The 22,179-nt window shown below is 40.2% G+C and overlaps 1 protein-coding gene across 3 annotated transcripts in view; it reads left to right on the forward strand.

The window, feature by feature from the left end:
• The window catches only part of ZNF286A (zinc finger protein 286A), a 28,425-nt gene extending 6,246 nt beyond the window's left edge, over positions 1–22,179 (forward strand). For 2 of the 3 annotated variants that reach the window (XM_032320042.1, XM_032320044.1), the window contains exons 5-7: positions 393–482; positions 16,507–17,758; positions 18,679–21,061. In XM_032320042.1, coding sequence (XP_032175933.1) covers positions 393–482; positions 16,507–17,735 — 1,319 coding nt within the window. In that variant the 3' untranslated portion in view covers positions 17,736–17,758; positions 18,679–21,061. Of the gene's footprint in view, positions 1–392; positions 483–16,506; positions 17,759–18,678; positions 21,062–21,816 lie in introns of those variants that run through there. The other variant, XM_032320043.1, reaches the window with a different exon arrangement.

The raw sequence follows: 22,179 nt of genomic DNA on the forward strand, positions 1-22,179 counted from the left end.
TTCCTCAATAGAGAAATAAAGAGAAATTCTCTTCTCTCTGTCTTTTAAAGTAAGCTCTCTGCCCAGTGTGATTCTTGACCTCATGACCCTGAGATCAAGGGTCCCATGCTCTGTGGACTGAGCCAGCCAGGTACCCTAGAAGTTCTCTTCTTTTTGACAGGCAAAAATATCTGCCTTTTCCAATGCATATAAGCGCCTTCCCAGACCCAGACTCTTGCTTCAAATACTTTAAGCAGCATTCAGAAGCCCACCCTCCCTCATTCCTGATCTTCCTATAATACCCTGTCTTTGTAGATCATAGGATTGGGTCTATGTTATAGAATAGGTCTTTGTGCCCATCACAGATAGTTAAGTCCTGTTTCTTTTTTGTTCTTTCTTTTTTAAATGAGCAGGGCTTCCGGTTTCTAAACCTGAGAACTACAGTTTGGAGAATGGAAAAGAACCATTGGTGCTTGAGAGAAAAGCCCCCAAAAGCAACTATGGTGAGTTGGCCAAATGGTGGTCTCCAGAAATAACAGCCCCACAGGACAGCAGAAAGGGGCACTTTTCAGTGCTTAAGAGAGAATATTAGAAATGCCTATGTGCTTTTATTTTAAGTGGTGCACTTATTTTAAGTGATAGAGCACTGTGACTAATATAAAAGTAGAGAAGAAAAGTAACATATGGTTTCACTGTCAAAATCAAACATACGCTAATATTCTGTTCCTCTTTCCTTTGTTTCTTTCCTCTGTTTGGCAACACAAAATAAAAATATCATAACTGGGGGCGCCTGGGTGGCTCAGTGGGTTAAAGCCTCTGATTTTGGCTCAGGTCATGATCTCAGGGTCATGGGATCGAGCCCCACATCGGGCTCTCTGCTCAGCAGGGAGCCTGCTTCCTCCTCTCTCTCTGCCTGCCTCTCTGCCTACTTGTGATCTCTGTCTGTCAAATAAATAAATAAAATCTTTAAAAAAAAAATCATAACTGTACGGGTCTGTGAATTTTCACAAATGAACACGTTCATGTAACTAGTGTCCAGATCAAGGAGCAACCTTACCAGCCTAGCAGTACTCTTGTCACTCATTTCTCCCAAGGATAACCTTATCTCAACTTCTAACACCACAGACTAATTTTGGCTGTTCTTGAACTTCATACAGACTACGTTCTAACGTCTGGCTTTCTTCACTGAATGTTACTGTGAGAAACAGCCATGTCTTTGCATGTAGCTGGGTTCCATTCTGTGTTGTGTGGTCTTTCACTGGTCTAGACCAGTTTATCCATTCTCTTGGGATGGGCATCGGGGAGGTTTCCAGTTTGGGGCTATATGAGTAGCGCCACTGCGTATATTCTTTGGTATGTCTTGTGGCGTACCCATAGAGGCAGACCTTGGAGATAGTATGGGTTAGGTTTCAGAGCACCAGAGTAAAAGTGAGCATTGCAAAAAAGGAAGTCAAATGAATTTTTTGTTTCCCATTGCATGTAAAAGTTAACATTTATACTATACTGTAGCCTAGTAAGTGTATAATACCATTAAATCTAAAAAAAAAAAAAAAAGTGTATACACCTTATTTAAAACATATTGTTAAAAAATGCTAACCATTGCGGGGTGCCTGGGTGGCTCAGTGGGTTAAGCCTCTGCCTTCAATTCAGGTCATGATCTCAGGGTCCTGGGATCAAGCCCCGCATCGGGCTCTCTGCTCAGCGGGGAGCCTGCTTCCTCCTCTCTCTGCCTGCCTCTCTGCCTACTTGGGATCTCTGTCAAATAAATAAATAAAATCATTTAAAAAAAAATGCTAACCATCGGGGTGCTGGGTGGTGCAGTCGGTTAAGTATCCAACTCTTGATTTTGTCTTAGGTCATGATCTCGGGGTCCTGAGATTGAGCCCAGCGTTAGGCTCCAAGCTTGCTTAATATTCTCTCTCCCTCTGACCCTCTCCCACTGTCGCTCACACTTTCTTTCCCAAAAAAAATGCTCATTGTCATCTGAACTTTTAGCAAGTCATGAACACTGATGACATCACCATAACAAATATAATAATAATGATAAAGTTTAAAATATTGCAAGAATGTGACTCAGAGACACAAAATGAGCAAATGCTGTTGGAAAAATGGAGTTGTTAGACTAGCTTGATGCAGAGTTTCTGCAAACCTTCAATTTATAAAACAAAACGAAACCGCAGTATCTGCAAACTCAGTGAAGTAGACGATAATGAAAGCAAGGTGTGCCTGTCTGTGCGTTTCTGTTGCATTAACACGGGGAGCAGTGTTGGGTCCTGGGATAGGTGCATGTTTACTTGTGGTAGATAACTGCCAGATAGGCTTGCAAAGGCATTGTCCTAGTTACAGTTGCACTTCTAGCAGAATATATGATTGTGGTAGCTGCTCAGCATCCTTCCCAGCACTTAATATTGTCTGATGGCTTCACTGAAGCCATTCTTATTGGTGCATGAAATCTTTTCAATAAATAAGAAGAGTTGGGGCCCCTGGGTGGCTCTGTCAATTAAGAGTCCGACTCTCGATTTAATTTTAAGTCATGATCTCTGGGTCATGAGATCGAGCCCCACATGGGGCTCTGCGCTTGGTGGGGAGTTTGCTTGAGATTCTCTCCTCCATCTGCCCATACCCCAACTCGTGCTTGCACACTCTTTAAAATAAATAAATAAAATCTTTTTTAAAAATAGAAAGTTTCTAAAAAAGGAAAAATGTTACAGATATAGTTGAAGTCCTTTTGCTTTCTCCATAGAAGTAACTAGTTGGGATAAATCATTTTAATGTGTTTTGTGTATCTTGAGAGTTGGTTTAGGTCCATAACTAGAGTAAGAACTACTGGATCTTCAAGTATCATGTGTTTAGCTTTCTTAGGACCTCCCAAGGTCCTACCACCATCCTGGCAAATAGTTGATGCTATTGCATTTAGTAATTTGTGTCAGTCTGATGGGTATGAAATGAAATTTCTTATTTGTTTTTTTAAATTTATTTTATTTTATTTATTTGAGAGAGAGAGACCATGAGAGGGGAGAGGTCAGAGGGAGAAACAGACTCCCCGCTGAGCGGGGAGCCCAATGGAAATTTCTTATTTCTTAATTTACATTTCTCTAATTTCTTAATTTACATTTCTCAAACTCATGAGTTTGAGTATTTCATATGTTTATTGACTATTCAGGGTTCCTCGTTTGTAAATTACCTGTTTATATCTTTTGCCTTATTTTTTGAAATTGGGCCATTCCCATCTTTTTCTTGATTTGTTGGAGTTCTTTATACATTTTCAATAGTAATACATGACAGAGGTACCATTAGAAATCAGTGAGGGAAAAAAATGGTCCTTTTTATCTGTGGCTTAGTCTATTTTAGGGTGTCTTATGCATACAGAATTTTAAAATTTTAATGTTATTAGATTTATTTCTTTTTTTTAAGTGCTTTACTATTTTCTGCATTGCCTTCCTTATTCCAATGTTGGGAAGACGATCTCTACTTTATTCTAAAATATTCAAGTTTTGTCTTAAGGGTAGGACCTCTTGGGGGTTTTTTGCATGCTATGTGAGTAAGGAACTACTTTTAATTTTTTTTCCATGCTGAAAACTGGTAGTCCAGAATCATTTATTGAAAAATCTATGTTTTGTCACAGATTTGTAGTGCTAACTCTGGTAGACTCTGGTCCCATGTATACTTTGGTCTGTTTCCAGGCTCTTTGGCTTATTTGTCTGCCTGTACCACAGCAACACATTGTTTGAATTATACTTTATAGTATGTATCACTAAAATGAAACTTACTGTCATATTCTGTTTTTAAAATCTTCTTGGTTTTGGAATGTTGAGTTTTTAAATCTTCCCCTGTGATCATAGATATGTCTGTTTCCTCTTGTATGTAGGCCTGTCAGTTTTTGTGACTTTCCTATTCACCACCCTTCTCCCTTTTTATGTGGGAGATATTGCCATTTTCTGAATGATCTAAAACTCTTCATACCTGAGGCATTTATTATTATTGTCAGACATTTTTTCTAGCTTTTGCTTTTAGGCTTTGCTTTTTAATGTACAAATTTAATGCATTACAGTCTTCTCCATTTTCTTTCTTTCTTTTTTTTTTTTTTTTAATAAACATATATTTTTATCCCCAGGGGTACAGGTCTGTGAATCGCCAGGTTTACACACTTCACAGCACTCACCAAAGCACATACCCTCCCCAATGTCCATAACCCCACCCCCCTTGCCCAACCCCCCTCCCCCCAGCAACCCTCAGTTTGTTTTGTGAGATTAAGAGTCACTTATGGTTTGTCTCCCTCCCAATCCCATCTTGTTTCATTGATTCTTCTCCTGCCTATTTAAGCCCCCATGTTGCATCACCACTTCCTCATATCAGGGAGATCATATGATAGTTGTCTTTCTCCACTTGACGTATTTCGCTAAGCATGATATGCTCTAGTTCCATCCATGTTGTCGCAAATGGCAAGATTTCATTTCTTTTGATGGCTGCATAGTATTCCATTCCATTGTGTATATATACTACATCTTCTTGATCCGTTCATCTGTTGATGGACATCTAGGTTCTTTCCATAGTTTGGCTATTGTGGACATTGCTGCTATAAACATTCGGGTGCACGTGCCCCTTCGGATCACTATGTTTGTATCTTTAGGGTAAATACCCAATAGTGCAATTGCTGGGTCATAGGGCAGTTCTATTTTCAACATTTTGAGGAACCTCCATGCTGTTTTCCAGAGTGGTTGCACCAGCTTGCATTCCCACCAACAGTGTAGGAGGGTTCCCCTTTCTCCGCATCCTCGCCAGCATCTGTAATTTCCTGACTTGTTGATTTTAGTCATTCTGACTGGTGTGAGGTGATATCTCATTGTGGTTTTGATTTGTATTTCCCTGATGCCGAGTGACATGGAGCACTTTTTCATGTGTCTGTTGGCCATCTGGATGTCTTCTTTGCAGAAATGACTGGTCATGTCCTCTGCCCATTTCTTGATTGGATTATTTGTTCTTTGGGTGTTGAGTTTGCTAAGTTCTTTATAGATTTTGGACACTAGTCCTTTATCTGATATGTCGTTTGCAAATATCTTCTCCCATTCTGTCAGTTGTCTTTTGATTTTGTTAACTGTTTCCTTTGCTGTGCAAAAGCTTTTGATCTTGATGAAATCCCAATAGTTCATTTTTGCCCTTGCTTCCCTTGTCTTTGGTGATGTTCCTAGGAAGACGTTGCTGCGGCAGAGGTCGAAGAGGTTGCTGCCTGTGTTCTCCTCAAGGATTTTGATGGATTCCTTTCTCACATTGAGGTCCTTCATCCATTTTGAGTCTATTTTTGTGTGTGGTGTAAGGAAATGGTCCAATTTCATTTTTCTGCATGTGGCTGTCCAATTTTCCCAACGCCATTTATTGAAGAGGCTGTCTTTTTGCCATTGGACATTCTTTCCTGCTTTGTCGAAGATTAGTTGACCATAGAGTTGAGGGTCTATTTCTGGGCTCTCTATTCTGTTCCATTGATCTATGTGTCAGTTTTTGTGCCAGTACCATGCTGTCTTGATGATGACAGCTTTGTAATAGAGCTTGAAGTCCGGAATTGTGATGCCACCAACTTTGGCTTTCTTTTTTCAATATCCCTTTGGCTATTCGAGGTCTTTTCTGGTTCCATATAAATTTTAGCATTATTTGTTCCATTTCTTTGAAAAAGATGGATGGTACTTTGATAGGAATTGCATTAAATGTGTAGATTGCTTTAGGTAGCATAGACATTTTCACAATATTTATTCTTCCAATCCAGGAGCATGGAACATTTTTCCATATCTTTGTGTCTTCCTCAATTTCTTTCATGAGTACTTTATAGTTTTCTGAGTATAGATTCTTAGCCTCTTTGGTTAGGTTTATTCCTAGGTATCTTATAGTTTTGGGTTGCAATTTGTAAATGGGATTGACCCCTTAATTTCTCTTTCTTCTGTCTTGTTGTTGGTGTAGAGAAATGCAACTGATTTCTGTGCATTGATTTTATATCCTGACACTTTACTGAATTCCTGTACAAGTTCTAGCAGTTTTGGAGTGGAGTCTTTTGGGTTTCCACATATAGTATCATATCATCTGTGAAGAGTGATAGTTTGACTTCTTCTTTGCCAATTTGCATGCCTTTTGTTGTCTGATTGCTGAGGCTAGGACTTCTAGTACTATGTTGAATAGCAGTGGTGATAATGGACATCCCTGCCATGTTCCTGACCTTAGCGGAAAAGCTTTCAGTTTTTCTCCATTGAGAATGATATTTGCGGTGGGTTTTTCATAGATGGCTTTGATGATATTGAGGTATGTGCCCTTTATCACTACACTTTGAAGAGTTTTGATCAGGAAGGGATGCTGTATTTTGTCAAATGCTTTTTCAGCATCTATCGAGAGTATCATATGGTTCTTGTTCTTTATTTTATTGATGTGTTGTATCACATTGACTGATTTGCGGATGTAGAACCAACCTTGCAGCCCTGGAATAAATCCCACTTGGTCGTGGTGAATAATCCTTTTCATGTACTGTTGAATCCTATTGGCTAGTATTTTGGTGAGAATTTTCGCATCTGTGTTCATCAAGGATATTGGTCTATAGTTCTCTTTTTTAATGGGATCCTTGTCTGGTTTTGGGATCATGGTGTTGCTGGCCTCATAAAATGAGTTTGGAAGTTTTCCTTCCATTTCTATTTTTTGGAACAGTTTCAGGAGAATAGGAATTCTTCTTTAAATGTTTGGTAGAATTCCCCTGGGAAGCCGTCTGGCCCTGGGTTTTTGTTTGTTTGGAGATTTTTAATGACTATTTCAATCTCCTTACTGGTTATGGGTCTGTTCAGGCTTTCTATTTCTTCCTGGTTCAGTTGTGGTAGTTTATATGTGTCTAGGAATGCATCCATTTCTTCCAGATTTTCAAATTTGTTGGCATAGAGTTGCTCATAGTATGTTCTTATAATAGTTTGTATTTCTTTGGTGTTAGTTGTGATCTCTCCTCTTTCATTCATGATTTTATTTATTTGGGTCCTTTCTCTTTTCTTTTTGATAAGTCTGGCCAGGGGTTTATCAATCTTATTAATTCTTTCAAAGAACCAGCTCCTAGTTTCGTTGATTTGTTCTATTGTTTTTTTGGTTTCTATTTCATTGATTTCTGCTCTGATCTTTATGATTTGTCTTCTGCTGGGCTTAGGGTTTCTTTCTTGTTCTTTCTCCAGCTCCTTTAGGTGTAGGGTTAGGTTGTGTACCTGAGACCTTTCTTGTTTCTTAAGAAAGGCTTGTACCGCTATATATTTTCCTCTCAGGACTGCCTTTGTTGTGTCCCACAGATTTTGAACCGTTGTATTTTCATTATCATTTGTTTCCATGATTTTTTTCAATTCTTTAATTTCCCGGTTGACCCATTCATTCTTTAGAAGAATGCTGTTTAGTCTCCATGTATTTGGGTTCTTTCTAAACTTCCTCTTGTGGTTGAGTTCTAGCTTCAGAGCATTGTGGTCTGAAAATATGCAGTGAATGATCCCAATCTTTTGATACCGGTTGAGTCCTGATTTAGGACCGAGGATGTGATCTATTCTGGAGAATGTTCCATGTGCACTAGAGAAGTATGTGTATTCTGTTGCTTTGGGATGAAATGTTCTGAATATATCTGTGATGTCCATCTGGTCCAGTGTGTCGTTTAAGGCTTTATTTCCTTATTGATCTTTTGCTTGGATGATCTGTCCATTTCAGTGAGGGGAGTGTTAAAGTCCCCTACTATTATTGTATTATTGTTGATGTGTTTCTTTGATTTTGTTATTAATTGGTTTATATAGTTGGCTGCTCCCACGTTGGGGGCATAGATATTTAAAATTGTTAGATCTTCTTGTTGGACAGACCCTTTGAGTATGATATAGTGCCCTTCCTCATCTCTTATTATAGTCTTTGGCTTAAAATCTAATTGATCTGATATAAGGATTGCCACTCCTGCTTTCTTCTGATGTCCATTAGCATGGTAACCCCACTTTAAATCTGGAGGTATCTTTGGGCTTAAAATGAATTTCTTGGAGGCAACATATAGATGGGTTTTATTTTTTTATCCATTCTGATATCCCGTGTCTTTTGATTGGGGCATTTAGCCCATTAACATTCAGGGTAACTATTGAGAGATATGAATTTAGTGCCTTTGTATTGCCTTTAAGGTGACTGTTACTGTATATGGTCTCTGTTCCTTTCTGATCTACCACTTGTAGGCTCTCTCTTTGCTTAGAGGACCCCTTTCAGTATTTCCTGTAGAGCTGGTTTGGTGTTTGCAAATTCTTTCAGTTTTTGTTTGTCCTGGAAGCTTTTAATCTCTCCTTCTATTTTCAATGATAGCCTAGCTGGATATAGTATTCTTGGCTGCATGTTTTTCTCGTTTAGTGCTCTGAAAATACCATGCCAGCTCTTTCTGGCCTGCCAGGTCTCTGTGGATAAGTCAGCTGCCAATCTAATATTTTTACCATTGTGTGTTACACACTTCTTTTCCTGGGCTGCTTTCAGGGTTTTCTCTTTGTCACTAAGACTTGTAAATTTTACTATTAGGTGACGGGGTGTGGGCCTATTCTTATTGATTTTGAGGGGCGTTCTCTGAACCTCCTGAATTTTGATGTTCGTTCCCTTTGCCATATTGGGGAAATTCTCCCCAATAATTCTCTCCAGTATACCTTGTGCTCCCCTCTCTCTTTCTTCTTCTTCTGGAATCCCAATTATTCTAATGTTGTTTCGTCTTATGGTGTCACTTATCTCTCGAATTCTCCCCTCGTGGTCCAGTAGCTGTTTGTCCCTCTTTTGCTCAGCTTCTTTATTCTCTGTCATTTGGTCTTCTACATCGCTATTTCTTTCTTCTGCCTCATTTATCCTAGCAGTGAGAGCCTCCATTTTTGATTGCACCTCATTAATAGCTTTTTTGATTTCAACTTGGTTAGAGTTTAGTTTTTTTATTCTCCAGAAAGGGCTTTTATATCTCCCGAGAGGGTTTCTCTAATATCTTCCATGCCTTTTTCGAGCCCGGCTAGAACCTTGAGAATTGTCTGACTCTAGGTCTGACATATTACCAATGTCTGTATTGATTAGGTCCCTAGCCTTCGTTACTGCCTCTTGTTCTTTTTTTTGTGTTGAATTTTTCCGTCTTGTCATTTTGTCCAGATAAGAGTATATGAAGGAGCAAGTAAAATACTAAAAGGGTGGCAATAACCCCAGGAAAATATGCTTTAACCGCATCCGAAGAGATTCCAAATCGTGAGGGGGGAGAAAGGGGATAAAAAGAGGTTCAGAAAGAAAGAAAGAAAGAAAGAAAGAAAGGAAGGAAGGAAGGAAGGAAGGAAGGAAAAGAATTAAAAAAAAGAAAACGAATAAAGAAAAATATAAAAAAGAAAAAATATATGTTAGATAAACTAGTTAAAAATATTTAAAAAAAGGGTAAAAGTTAAAAAAAAATTTTAGCAGAAGAAGAGAAAAAAAAAGAAAAAGAAAAAAATTAAATTAACTGCAAGACTAAAAAAATCACAGGGAGAAAGCCATGAGTTCCGTGCTTTGCTTTCTCCTCCTCTGGAATTCCGCTGCTCTCCTTGGTAGGTGAACTTGGTCTTGGCTGGATTTCTTGTGGATCTTCTCGGGGAGGGGCCTGGTGTAGTGATTCTCAAGTGTCTTTGCCCCAGGCGGAATTGCACCGCCCTTACCAGGGGTCGGGCTGAGTAATCCGCTCGGGTTTGCTTTCAGGAGCTTTTGTTTCCTGAGCGCTTTTCGTAGAGTTCCCGAGGACGGGAATAAAAATGGCGGCCTTCTGGTCTCCGGCCCCGGAGGAGCCGAGAGCCCAGGGCCCCACTCCTCAGTGCGCCCTCAGAGAACAGCGCCCAGTTACTCCCGTCTGCCTGACCTCCGGCCACGCTCCGAGCTCACCGAGCCTGTGGCCAGTTCAAGGTAACACCGAGCTGTGAGCTTACTGTCAGCTCTGTCTCTGTAGCCGGCTTTCCCGTTCCAATACCCGCAAGCTCTGCGACACTCAGACACCCCCGATCCTTCTGTGACTCTGCGGGACCTGGGGCCACGCTGACCTCGCATGGGCTTCGCCCCGGTTTAGCCTCTGGAGCGATGTCCCTCAGCAGAACAGACTTTTAAAAGTCCTGATTTTGTGCGCCGTTGCTCCGCCGCTTGCCGGGAGCCGGCCCCTCCCCCCGGGGGTCTATCTTCTCATCGCTTTGGATTCACTTCTCCGCCAGTCCTACCTTTCAGAAAGTGGTTGTTTTTCTGTTTTCCAGAATTCTTCTCTTCTTCTCTTCAATCTGCCGATGGATTGCAGGTGTTTGCAATCTTTAGATAAGCTATCTAGCTGATCTCCTGCTAGCTGAAGTAGTCTCAGACTGCTACTTCTCCGCCATCTTGACTCCTCCTCTCCATTTTCTGATATTTGATCAGTGTTTCAAAAGTTCTCCCTCCAAGATGAAAGACATATTTGCTTCTGTTCTATTTGTCTTTTAATTTTTCTTTTGAATCCGTAATCCATTTGGAATCACCTCATCTCTGGTGGTGTCTTCTTAGGTTTGTTTTCTGAACACTTGCGTGTTTGAATGGCTCAAGGCTTGGTTTTAATCTCTCATCCCTCTATGTATTTGGAGTCACTTGAGCATCTGCCTGGGACAGCAGGTAACACACCTGAGTGAAGCAAGCTGGGTAAGCAGGTGGGGCTGATATACTGAAAGAGCACACAGCTCAACAGAAAGGAGTGGCCCTCCTTCCATTTAGCTGTCGCTCAAGAGCTGGCAAATTTTTTTATGTGAAGGGCTAGATAGTGAATAATTTATCTCGTGAGACATATGGCCTCTGCTGCAACAACTCAGTCTGCCATGGTGGTGTGGAAAGCAGTCTTAGTTCATAAATGAATGGGTATGGTTGTGTTCCAATAAAGCTTTATTAAAAAAAAAAAAAAACCAGCAAGCTATAGTTGCTGGTCTTTGCTCCGGCTGGTTGTTGACATGCAGTATGCCTCTAGTATTTTCCAAAATTACCCAAAATTTGAATTTCTGTGTGAAGTCTTTCCATTTTTAAATGTTGTCGCTAATCTCAAAAATTTCTGTAAACAATGTAGGCCAAACAAAACATGTCTGAGGGTCAGGTTTGTCCCACTGGTCACCTGGTGGCAGCCTCTACTTTGTCCCATAACCAAATTATCAGCTCTGTCTAATGAATCCCAAATTTGTATCTCGAGCCTAGATCTCTCCTTCAGCCTCCTGTTCTAAACATTTGTGTAACTATTTGATGTTTCCATGTGCTTATGATAAATATAACCGCAATACAGCATGTTTATTTTTTGTGAAGATTTTTATTTATTTACTTGCAGAGATCCCAAGTAGGCAGAGAGGCAGGTGCGGGGGCAGGGAGGAGCAGGCTCCCCGCTGAGCAGAGAGCCCAGTGCGGGGCTCGATCCCAGGACCCTGGGTTCATGACCTGAGCCGAAGGCAGAGGCTTTAACCCACTGAGCCACCCAGGCGCCCCTTCAGTTGTCTTAATGACACTCACTGTTTTACCAAATTACACAAGCCATAAATGTGTGAACAGTTTTTATACTCCCTCTCTCCTTTACCCAGTTCAACTTCGCATTTATCCAGTCATCCTGTAAATATTTTTTTTTTTTTACTGTTAGCATCCCTCTCTCTTTTGTTGGCCTGGACCACTGTGGTAATCTCAATTCTACCTCTGTCCCCATAGATTTACACTAGTCTGTATCACAGTGTGAGTGATGTTTTCAAAATACAGATCTGATGGTGTCATTCTTTGGCTTAAAACACTCCAGTGTCTTCCCATTGCTCTTAGGATAACAACTGAAATCCTTGAGGCCTATACAGTCTCATAAAATCTGGCTTTTACTCATTATTCTAATCTAATCTCACACCTGCTGTCCCTGTTTTTGTACTCTAACATAGCAGTTCTTAAGTACTTTGCCATCAAAGGACCATGTTTAAAATTACTGAGGACCCGAAAGAGCTTTATTAAATACAGTTATATTTTATGTTTGGGTTATATTTACCAGTACTTACTGTATTAGAAATGAAAATTGGAAAAAATTTTAAACTATTAAATCATGTAAAAATAATTAAAACCCATTTCATGTTAACACAAATAATATAATTTTTATATAAACACCTATTTGCTGCAAAAAAAATTTATTGACAAGAATGCATTGTTTGGGGCGCCTGGGTGGCTCAGTGGGTTAAGCCGCTGCCTTCGGCTCAGGTCATGATCTCAGGGTCCTGGGATTGAGTCCCACGTCGGGCTCTCTGCTCAGTGGGGAGCCTGCTTCCTCCTCTCTCTCTGCCTGCCTCTCTGCCTACTTGTGATCTCTCTGTCAAATAAATAAATAAAATCTTTTAAAAAAAAAAAAAGAATGCATTGTTTTACATTTTTGCAAATCTATATTCTCACTCCACTTCTGGATGCAGTTGTTGTGATACATTGTTTTGGTTGACATGTATGAAAAATCCAGCCTCACACTAAAATATAGTTGGAAAGGGAGAAACATTTCATAGCTTTTTCAGGTAAGTGTAGCTGTTGTAATACTACACCAAAAACTGGGCAAGTGTTAGTTTCTTTCTTTCCTTTTTTTTTTTTTTTTTTTTAAGATTTATTTATTTATTTGAGAGAGCATGTGTGTGGGTGCCTTTGAGCAGGGGGAGAGGCAGACAGAAAATCCTCAAGCAGAGTCCCCACTGAGTGTGGAACCCAAGGTGGGACTCAGTCTTGGGACCCTGAGATCATGACCTGAGCCAGAATCAAGAGTCGGACTTTTAACCACCTTTGAGCCACCCAGGTGCCCCTGGGCAAGTTTTACTTTCTTGAAGATCAGATATAATGTGGCATCAGGAACCAGATCCATGAATTTTTCATACTCTTTTGTTAAAATCTACTGATCTTTTGGAAAATACTGGTTCATTGAGTTATGCAGATCTCAGGCTTTTTAAAAGATTTTATTTATTTATTTGACAGACAGAGATCACAAGTAGGCAGAGAGGCAGGCAGAGAGAGAGAGGAGGAAGCAGGCTCCCTGCTAAGCAGAGAGCCCGATGCGGAGCTCTATCCCAGGACCCTGGGACCATGACCTGAGCTGAAGGCAGAAGCTTTAACCCACTGAGCCACCCAGGCACCCCCAGATCTTCTAAGTATTGACACATTATATCATGTAGTGTTTTTTAAATCACAACTTTTAATATCACCACTGACCTCATCAGAAAAGTCTTTAAGGATTAAAAAACTACCAGGTTCTCAAGAGCAGATACAAGTTTTCCAAAATTCTGATTTCTGCCCAAAAGCTGAAATTTTACTGAATACTGTTGATTGTTTTTCTTGAAGTGACAGGCTCAGTTTGTTCTTTTTTTTTTTTTTTTTTTTTTTTAAAGATTTTATTTATTTACTTGAGGGGCACCTGGGTGGCTCACTGAGTTAAAGCCTCTGCCTTCGGCTCAGGTCGTGATCCCAGGGTCCCAGGATCGAGCCCCACATCAGGCACTCCACTCAGCGGGGAGCCTGCTTCCTCCTCTCTCCCTGCCTCTCTGCCTGCTTGTGATCTCTCTCTGTCAGATAAATAAATAAAATCTTTAAAAAATATATATTTATTTATGTACTTGACACACAGAGAAAGAACTCACAAGTAGGCAGAGAGATAGTGGGAGGCAGGCTCTCCGCTGATCAGAGAACCCGATGTGGGGCTCGATCCCAGGACCCTGAGGTCATGACCGGAGCCAAAGGCAGAGACTTAACCCACTGAGCCACCCAGGCACCCCAGTTTGTTCATTTTGGAGGAAATATCTGTCAAATACTCAACTTGGATAACATATTTGTCTGTCAGTCATTCTTCCAAGTAAAAACTGTGGTCCATGGGCAAAGTGGCTAGTTCAGCTCACAGCTCAAATGATCCCACAAGTGGTTCTCTTCAAGACAGTCATCATACTTTGACAGGAACAGAGCTGCCTTATAATATTTCCTATTTTCTCAATTCAGAAATTTTAAAAGATGTATACTCAAGGCTTGAAATTTAATAAAATCAGTAGTGTATACTGTTTCCTAAGACATTTTTAAGTGAAACTGGCTCCTTTTTTCCTTAACTGAGAGTACATGCCAGGGCTAGGTTACAGCTGCTACTAAGTTTATTGTTGTCCTGATTTGTGCTAAGTCATAAGCAGTTTTACCATGATGACTTTTGTAACAGTGCAAATGACAAGACAATGAAAGAGACAGATAACATCTAAACATTATATTGAAAATAGTTTTGAATTTCTGGCTTCCCCAGGGTTTATGGACCATACTTTGAGCTTTCTACCTACATCCCTATTACATCAAATTATTAGCTCTTAGGCTGTGTCATAATTTTTAGTGGTTTATATCCCTTTAATGCTTATTAAGGTAAGTATTGTCATTATTCCTCATGAAGTAGGTACTGTTATTGCCCATCTTACACATAAGAAAACTGAAATAGAGAGGTTAAATAATTTGCCCTAGGTCACACAGCTCATAAGCGACAGAGCTGGGATTATCTTCATGCATTCCGATTCTAGAGTCCATGCTCTCAACCACTGTGCTTTCCCTGTATGTCCCTCTCATCTTGGCACTTTGGTTCGTATCATTCCCTCTCCCTGTAATGCTCATCTCTGTGATTTGTACCAGTTTCCTGCAACATTCACCCAAACTCCAACTGCACTTTCATTCCAGCTCAGTGATTTATTTCCTCAGAGAAGCCTCCCCCATCTCCCTAGATTTCCCCCCATATTTTTTCATAGTCATTTGCCTTTTATTCCTCAATACTTAACTGCAAGTACTTTTTTTGAAAAGATTTTATTTATTTAATTGAGAGAGAGAGAGAGTATGAGAGAGGGGAAGGTCAGAGGCAAAAGCAGACTCCCTACCAAGCAGGGAGTCTGGTGCGGGACTTGATCCTGGGACTCCAGGATCATGACCTGAGTTGAAGGCTGTCGCTTAACCAACTGAGCCACCCAGGTACCCTACAAGCATATTTTTACATGCATTTGTGAATGTTAGACAAAATTCTCTCTCCCCTCCTGTGCATGTGTCTTTTTCCAGTGCCTAGCACAGAGCCTAGCGTATGGTAGATATTCAATGGATAAGTGTTGAATAAATGCATAGAAAAGTAGCTTGGTGAAGGAATGGAAGTCATTTGGCTGTATAGAATGAGGGACAGGTCTAACTTAATTTTCTTGTAAATGTGTAATCAGTTGTTATAGCAACATATGTTTGAAAACAGATTGTCTTTTGTTGACTGAAATATCACCTTTGTATTGTTTTTATTTGTATATGCTCGACTATTTCTGAAGTTGCTCTTCTGTTTCATTGATCTGTTGCTTTGACCCACCACACTCCTTAAATTAGTTTAGCTTTATAGTTTTATATTAGACAAAATATTCTAATACATTAGATGTATTTAGAGAGCTCTAGCTTCCATCTCTGCCCTCTCTCCTCTATTCTGATACTTTCCCTATAAGCAACCATTTTTATTAATATTTCATTTGTCCATCCTTGGTTTTTGGAAATATAACCAAATATGTGCATATATTTATATCTCCCTCCCCATTTTTTCTACATAAAGAGCAGATTGTACACACTCACTTGCAGCTTGCTGGTTTTTAAGATTTTATTTATTTATTTATTTGACAGATTGCAGGCAGGCAGAGGGGCTGGGGGGAAGCAGGCTCCCTGCTGAGCAGAGAGCTCGATGCTGGGCTCTATCCCAGGACCCTGAGATCATGACCTGAGCCAAAGGCAGAGGCTTTAACCCACGGAGCCACCCAGGTGCCCCAGTTTGCTGGTTTTAAAAAAAAATTACTTAATGTATCCTGGAGATAACTTCATATCTATATATGGAGATCTTTGTGATGTTTTAAAAAGTTGCAAGTACTGCATTTTATGTCTATATCATACTGCATTTAATCAGTTCTCTGTAATCAGTGTTGAGATGTTACCAGTATTCCGCTATCTCAGTGTTAAAAGGAGTAGTCTTATGTATATAAGATACCATATATTTGCCATTATATCTTTGGGAGATCACAGGACATTTTTGATCAGAGACATATAAAAGCATTGTTAGGGAAGGTTAAACTGGAAATGGAATGCCTATTTGGATGTGGGTAGGACTGCATGACTGGAAACCTGAAAGTCATAATGTCCTCTAAAGTGAGAACAGTATATTTAATATAGCAAGTGGGTATTCAATAAGAATTTGTTTCTTCCCTCTTCTGATCTAGTGTGCTCATTTCCTGCGCATCCAGCGATAATACTGGTTCATCTGCATCTCTCCTTCTGTATTTCTGGTCATCTTTTACCCCCTTTTGACTATGCTGAATAAGGTCTACTCATTTTCTCCACATAACACTGTGCATTTGTTTCCTTCCATTTGCTTCTCTTTGCAAGTCATCTTAAAAAAGTCAAATCCACTTCCTCCTCGGAAGCATGCTTTTCATCTTTATTAGCTGTTACAGAACTGTCTTTTGTTGAGCACTGAAAACAAAGGAAATTTGCATTTCCAATTTCTTTCAGACCTGGAGACTAAACCTGAGGACAAAGACTCAACTTCAGTGCAAGATCTTTCCAATGAATCATGCCAGACTGCAATAATAGATAGACTGACAAGGGATGGTGTCTATGACTCCAGCTTGGAAACAGCTCTTGAATGTGAAAACTGGCTAGAGAATCAGCAAGGAAATCAGGAGAGACACTTGAGAGAAATGCTCAGCCATGCGAATTCACTCCCTGAAGAAAGAGCTCGTGAGCATGATGTTTATTGGAAAAACCTGAGTCCGAAGTCTGTTCTTCTCACTCAAGACAGAGCTCCCAGAGGATCCTATGCCTTCCATACCCTTGAAAAAAGGTTGAAACAGAAATCAAACTTAATGAAAAAGCAAAGAACCTGTAAAGAGAAGAAACCTCATAAATGCAACGATTGCGGTGAACTCTTCACTTACCATTCAGTGCTTATCCGACACCAGAGGGTCCATACTGGAGAGAAGCCCTATAGCTGCAGTGAATGTGGGAAATCTTTTAGCCACAGAGCTAATTTGACTAAACATCAGAGAACTCATACTAGAATTCTCTTTGAATGCAGCGAATGCAAGAAGGCCTTCACAGAAAGTGCATCCCTTGCAATACATCAGCGAATTCACATTGGAGAGAGACCATATGAATGCAGTGAATGTGGAAAAGGGTTTAATCGAAGTACACATCTTGTGCAGCATCAGTTGATTCATACTGGGGTGAAGCCTTATGAGTGTAATGAATGCGATAAAGCTTTCATTCATTCATCAGCTCTCATTAAACATCAACGGACTCATACTGGAGAGAAACCCTATAAATGTCAGGAATGCGGGAAAGCCTTCAGCCACTGCTCATCCCTTACTAAACATCAGAGAGTTCATACTGGAGAAAAGCCATATGAATGTAGCGAATGTGGAAAAACCTTTAGTCAGAGCACACATCTTGTTCAGCATCAGAGAATTCATACTGGAGAGAAACCCTACGAGTGTAACGAATGTGGGAAAACCTTCAGCCGGAGCTCAAATTTTGCTAAACATCAGAGAATTCATATTGGAAAGAAACCATACAAATGTAATGAATGTGGAAAAGCCTTTATCCATTCATCAGCTCTAATTCAACACCAGAGAACTCATACTGGAGAGAAGCCCTACAGATGCGATGAATGTGGGAAAAGCTTTAAGTGCAGCTCATCCCTCATCAGACATCAAAGAATTCATACTGAAGAGCAACTCTGAAAAATTCCTAAATGTGAAGAAATGTAAGTTGGCTTTATCACTGTGTTAAATATCTGAGTAGTTTAGGTGGGACACCCGTAAAGTCCTGCCCAAGGACCAATTTTGTATGCATCTACTTTTACTTGCATAACAGATAGTTTTGAGCCCTAGACAGAATGTTCTTTATATTCATTGATTTGATCATTATGAAAGCTTCTGGCCAGGGATCTCCTATTTTGATCCCCCACCACCACTACCAAATAGCCCTTTCATGGAAATTCAAGAAATCCTTGGAAGTGGATAACTGTATAATCATTGTGAGTCTGGTTTCTCCCTCTCCTTGTTACATGAGAGCCTTGTTACAGCTTCTCACTCTGTAAGGAAATTCTTATTTATAAACGTAGGTGGAAGACTCCTATCTTTATCATCAGGAAGACACGGAGTTGTTCCTCTTTGGATCCAAAGTAGATCTCCAGATGTACAGCTAGTGTCATTCCTTCAGGGAGGGTTATTTCTTTTATATTAGCTATAAAATGTAAAGTTAAGAGTTGAATTATGCTTCGGATTCCCTCCCTCCCCAAAGGCTACTATCTAATTTGATGAACATAAAGTAGAATGTATTGCAGGTTCTAAATTGTGTTCCCCTGGATTATGCTGGTCATACATTTGGATAATTGTTATCCCTCTGTTGTGTAGGTTTTCATTTTCTCCTTCCTTGGAATTTCCCTGAAGTTAAGAATGGGTCAAAATCTTAACTGCAGTTTTTGATCAAATGCCTCTTTTTGTATCCTTGGCATTGAATGAGTCCTTGGTTTTTCTATAAGCAAAGTATTAGGGATATTTCATTTCCAACTCATTTACAGTTATTCTGCTTCTATAAACGATGCTTTGTCGCTTTGAGAAAAAGCCCCTAGGATGTTGAGGGTCTGGAAAGTTGATGAGTTCAATGTGTTATTATATTTAGGGTCCCAGTCAAGGAGGAGAAATGAAGCAACTCTGAGACACAAGGACACACCTTCCTGTCAAATATGGAAAATAGTTCACAGGACAGTGACTCAATGGAGGATAACAGCTTCCCTCCATGAAGAAGAGGTTGCCATTTCTCTGGCTTTCATGTCTACCCACATTTTGTTGTTGTTATTGTTCTCCCTATATGTTTGTTGGGCTATGTCCAAGAGCCCTAAAGAAGGTAGAAGAGGCATGAAACCACACGGGTGATCAAAAACAAGTGGTGGGATTGGAAATGCAGAAGCAAAAGTTCAAATAAATATTTAGTAGAACACTATACAAATGTCAATTTTTATTGTTACTCTGTTGTATGAAGAGAAGAGTATAGAAGAGATAGAAGGAAAATAGTTACAGATTTCTTCTTTCTCTTCTAAATTCTATCCTTTAAGAACGTTCAGCAACTAGTCCTTGCTCTTGGCCTTCTCCACATTATCTCTGTTGTTTCCTATAATTCCTTCTCTGTAAATCTTAGTTGTATTATTGAGGAGAAGTAGAGGAATAGAGTTTAGAGCAAGATCATTAAGGATGAATGGGTTAAATCCAGCCGTGATGGAAATTAAAACAAAAATGGGGCTGAATGAACTGGGAAAAGGTTTTGGGAAGAATAAAAAACACGTTGTGGGTGGAAGTGGGTGGGAAGGCTCAGGGACTGAGAGGTAAGGGTAAGAGGCTGACACAGGAACAAGGTAAAGAGAAAGGCGCTCCCCTTCATACTCAGTATTCATGTTCAAAAATAGGAACTGACAGGCTGTGACCTGGACCCACGATCAAGTCCACCTTCTGCCTGTATCTCAGAATAATGTTTAGTTGGATCTTGACCACATGCATTCATTTACATTTGGTTGTTACAACAGTTGCAACAGTGATTGTACGTCCCCCCAAAGCCTGTAATACTTGATACTTCTCTGTGTGCCAGTTGCTTGAGTGAAAATAAATTCATTATTTTGGGGCCAAAATTTGACTTCCAGAGTAAGATCCATTTGGGCTTTCCAAAGCTGAGTTTGGATTCTCCCCCTCCAGTTAACATTTATGTGACCTTACTACTTGCTGTCTCTAAGTCTCAGGGCCTCCATCTATAAGATGGGAATAAATCATCCCTCTCTTGTAAGGTTGTAAGGGTTAAATAAGACAATGTGTGTCAAAGACCTGGCTCACAATAAATTAAACAGATGGCTTCTATAAGTATATGTTTGTAAGGTATGTAAACATATACAAATATATGTATTTTAATGAAACATCAGTCCATTTGGGCTGCTACAATGAAATAACTCACCACAGACTGGCTATAGTTCTGGAGACCAGGGTCCCAAGACCAAGGCCCCACCAGGTCCATGTTTGGGGAGGGTCTGTTTTCTGGTTCAGGAATCACCATCTTTCTGTTCTGTCTTCACATGGTGAAAGGATAAGGGGGCTCTGGTGCCTCTTACAAGGCCAACTAAACCTTTTCCCAAGAATTCTGCCCTCGTGACCTATTCACCTTCCAAAGGCCCCCACCTCCTAGTACCATCCCTCTGGGGGTTAAGTTTCAAGATAAATTTGGGGAGATACAAACTCAGTCTGCAATAAGTGGCTAAGCATTGATCAGATAGAAATTACTTAGGAGTGAATGTGTCTTCCACGCTTTTTGTTAACATCAAGAACTGTCACCATCCTGCTGTATAGCGCAGCATAGAGAAGAGGCTTCTCTTTCTGCTCGTCTTTCCATCTGGTGCTGCTCCCTACACAGCCTCCTTGAGACCTTGGGGAATCTGCTTTATTCTCTCCTAAGTACCACTTAGCCAGAAGCTATCGATAGTTTCAGAGACTCAAGTTTGTAATCTAAGTGCAGTTTAAGGACTGTTAAGAGACTAGCTCTAAGTTTTACTGGGAACTCTGGCCCTTGACATTTCAGTATTCTGTTTATGTTTGACGTTCAATAAGACTGTATTTGTACTCCAACATGAACCTTGGAAGTTTTAGTGTTCCACTTTTCAAATGTTTTTGGTTACCTATGAACTAAATTTGACTGCTCTTATTGGCCCACTGTCAATAAAGATGTTGTTTATATATTTATTGTCAGAAACTTTTGTAATTCGCTTCTAAAGTTTCCTAATTTAAGCATAGTTTAAGAGGCAAAGACAGACCAACCATAAACTATCTCCATAGCATTTGGGAAACCAATCACATTTCTAATTGTTCATCTGGGCTTCGAAACTTCTGAAGACATGGGTTGGGGAATTCCCTCCACAGCCCATGTCTCTGCAAAAAGCTTAAAGAGTACAGGAAGGTTGTTTCTACCAAACAGTGTTGAGTCCTTTGGCCAAGTGCAGATGCCACTCATTTAGGAGGGGGTATTGGGGGGAAAAGACACCACTCATTTATCAGGGGTAACTATAAAAAGTAGTGTTACAACTAGACAAGATCAGGTAGACTGATTTGGTGTAAATTTATTTATTTATTTATTTATTTATTGGCAAGATTTTACTTATTTGAAAGAGAGCGCACAAACAAGTGGAAAGGGAGAGGGAGAGCAAGAAGTGGGTTCCTCGCTGACCAGGAGCCCAACATAGCACTTGATCCCTGGACCCTGGGATCAAGACCTGAGCCAAAGGCAGACCGGAACTGAGCCACCCAGGTACCCCTAGTATAAATTTTAAATTACATCTGGCTTTTGGGAGGACAATGTTACATCACCCAAAGAATTAAAGCAATAGTACTGTATAAGAACACCGAACAGGGGACACCTGGGTGGCTCAGTTGGTTAAGCCCCTGCCTTCAGCTCAGGTCGTGGAATCAAGTCCCTTATCCGGCTCCTTGCTCAGAAGGTAGCCTGCTTCTCTCTCTGCATCTGCCTGCCGCTCTGCCTGCTTGTGCGCTTGCTCTCTCTCCCTCTCTGACAAATAAAATCTTTAAAGAAAAAAAAAAAAACACCAAACTTAAAAAAAAAGAACACCGAATAGTATTCAAATTAGCAATTGGCTAGGTTCCATTGTCTATTAAAAGTTTCTAATAACTGTTTTCCTAGATGAGTTTTCACTTTTTAATATCACAACAGGACTCAAGTTGGAAGCTCTTCATCCCTGCTTTCTGCCTTTCCTTACCTAACTCTTTTTAGGTCCCAATGTGGCAGTCCTGGATCCAGAACCACCTGAGCTGTCCCTCACCGTAGGTTGTATTGCCAAGAGGCAATCACCGAACATGGCATCTATGAATTACCTATAGTTCCAGTTGATGTGCTCAAAAAATCAGATGTTTTCATTGAATTGTTCTTCAAATTTTTTACAATGTAACCTCATATTTTTTAACCTCTGTTGGTCCATAAACCAGATAATCTGCCCTTAGATTGAGTTGACTATACATAAAATGTGCTTACTTCGCTCTCCTTCCCCTTCCCCCCAGTTCACCCATAAATATGACTGTGGTGGGGCGCCTGGGTGACTCAGTGGGTTAAGCCTCTGCCTTTGGCCAGGTCATGATC

The sequence above is a fragment of the Mustela erminea genome, chromosome 18, assembly GCF_009829155.1.
Source record: "Mustela erminea isolate mMusErm1 chromosome 18, mMusErm1.Pri, whole genome shotgun sequence".
Lineage (NCBI taxonomy): Eukaryota > Metazoa > Chordata > Mammalia > Carnivora > Mustelidae > Mustela > Mustela erminea.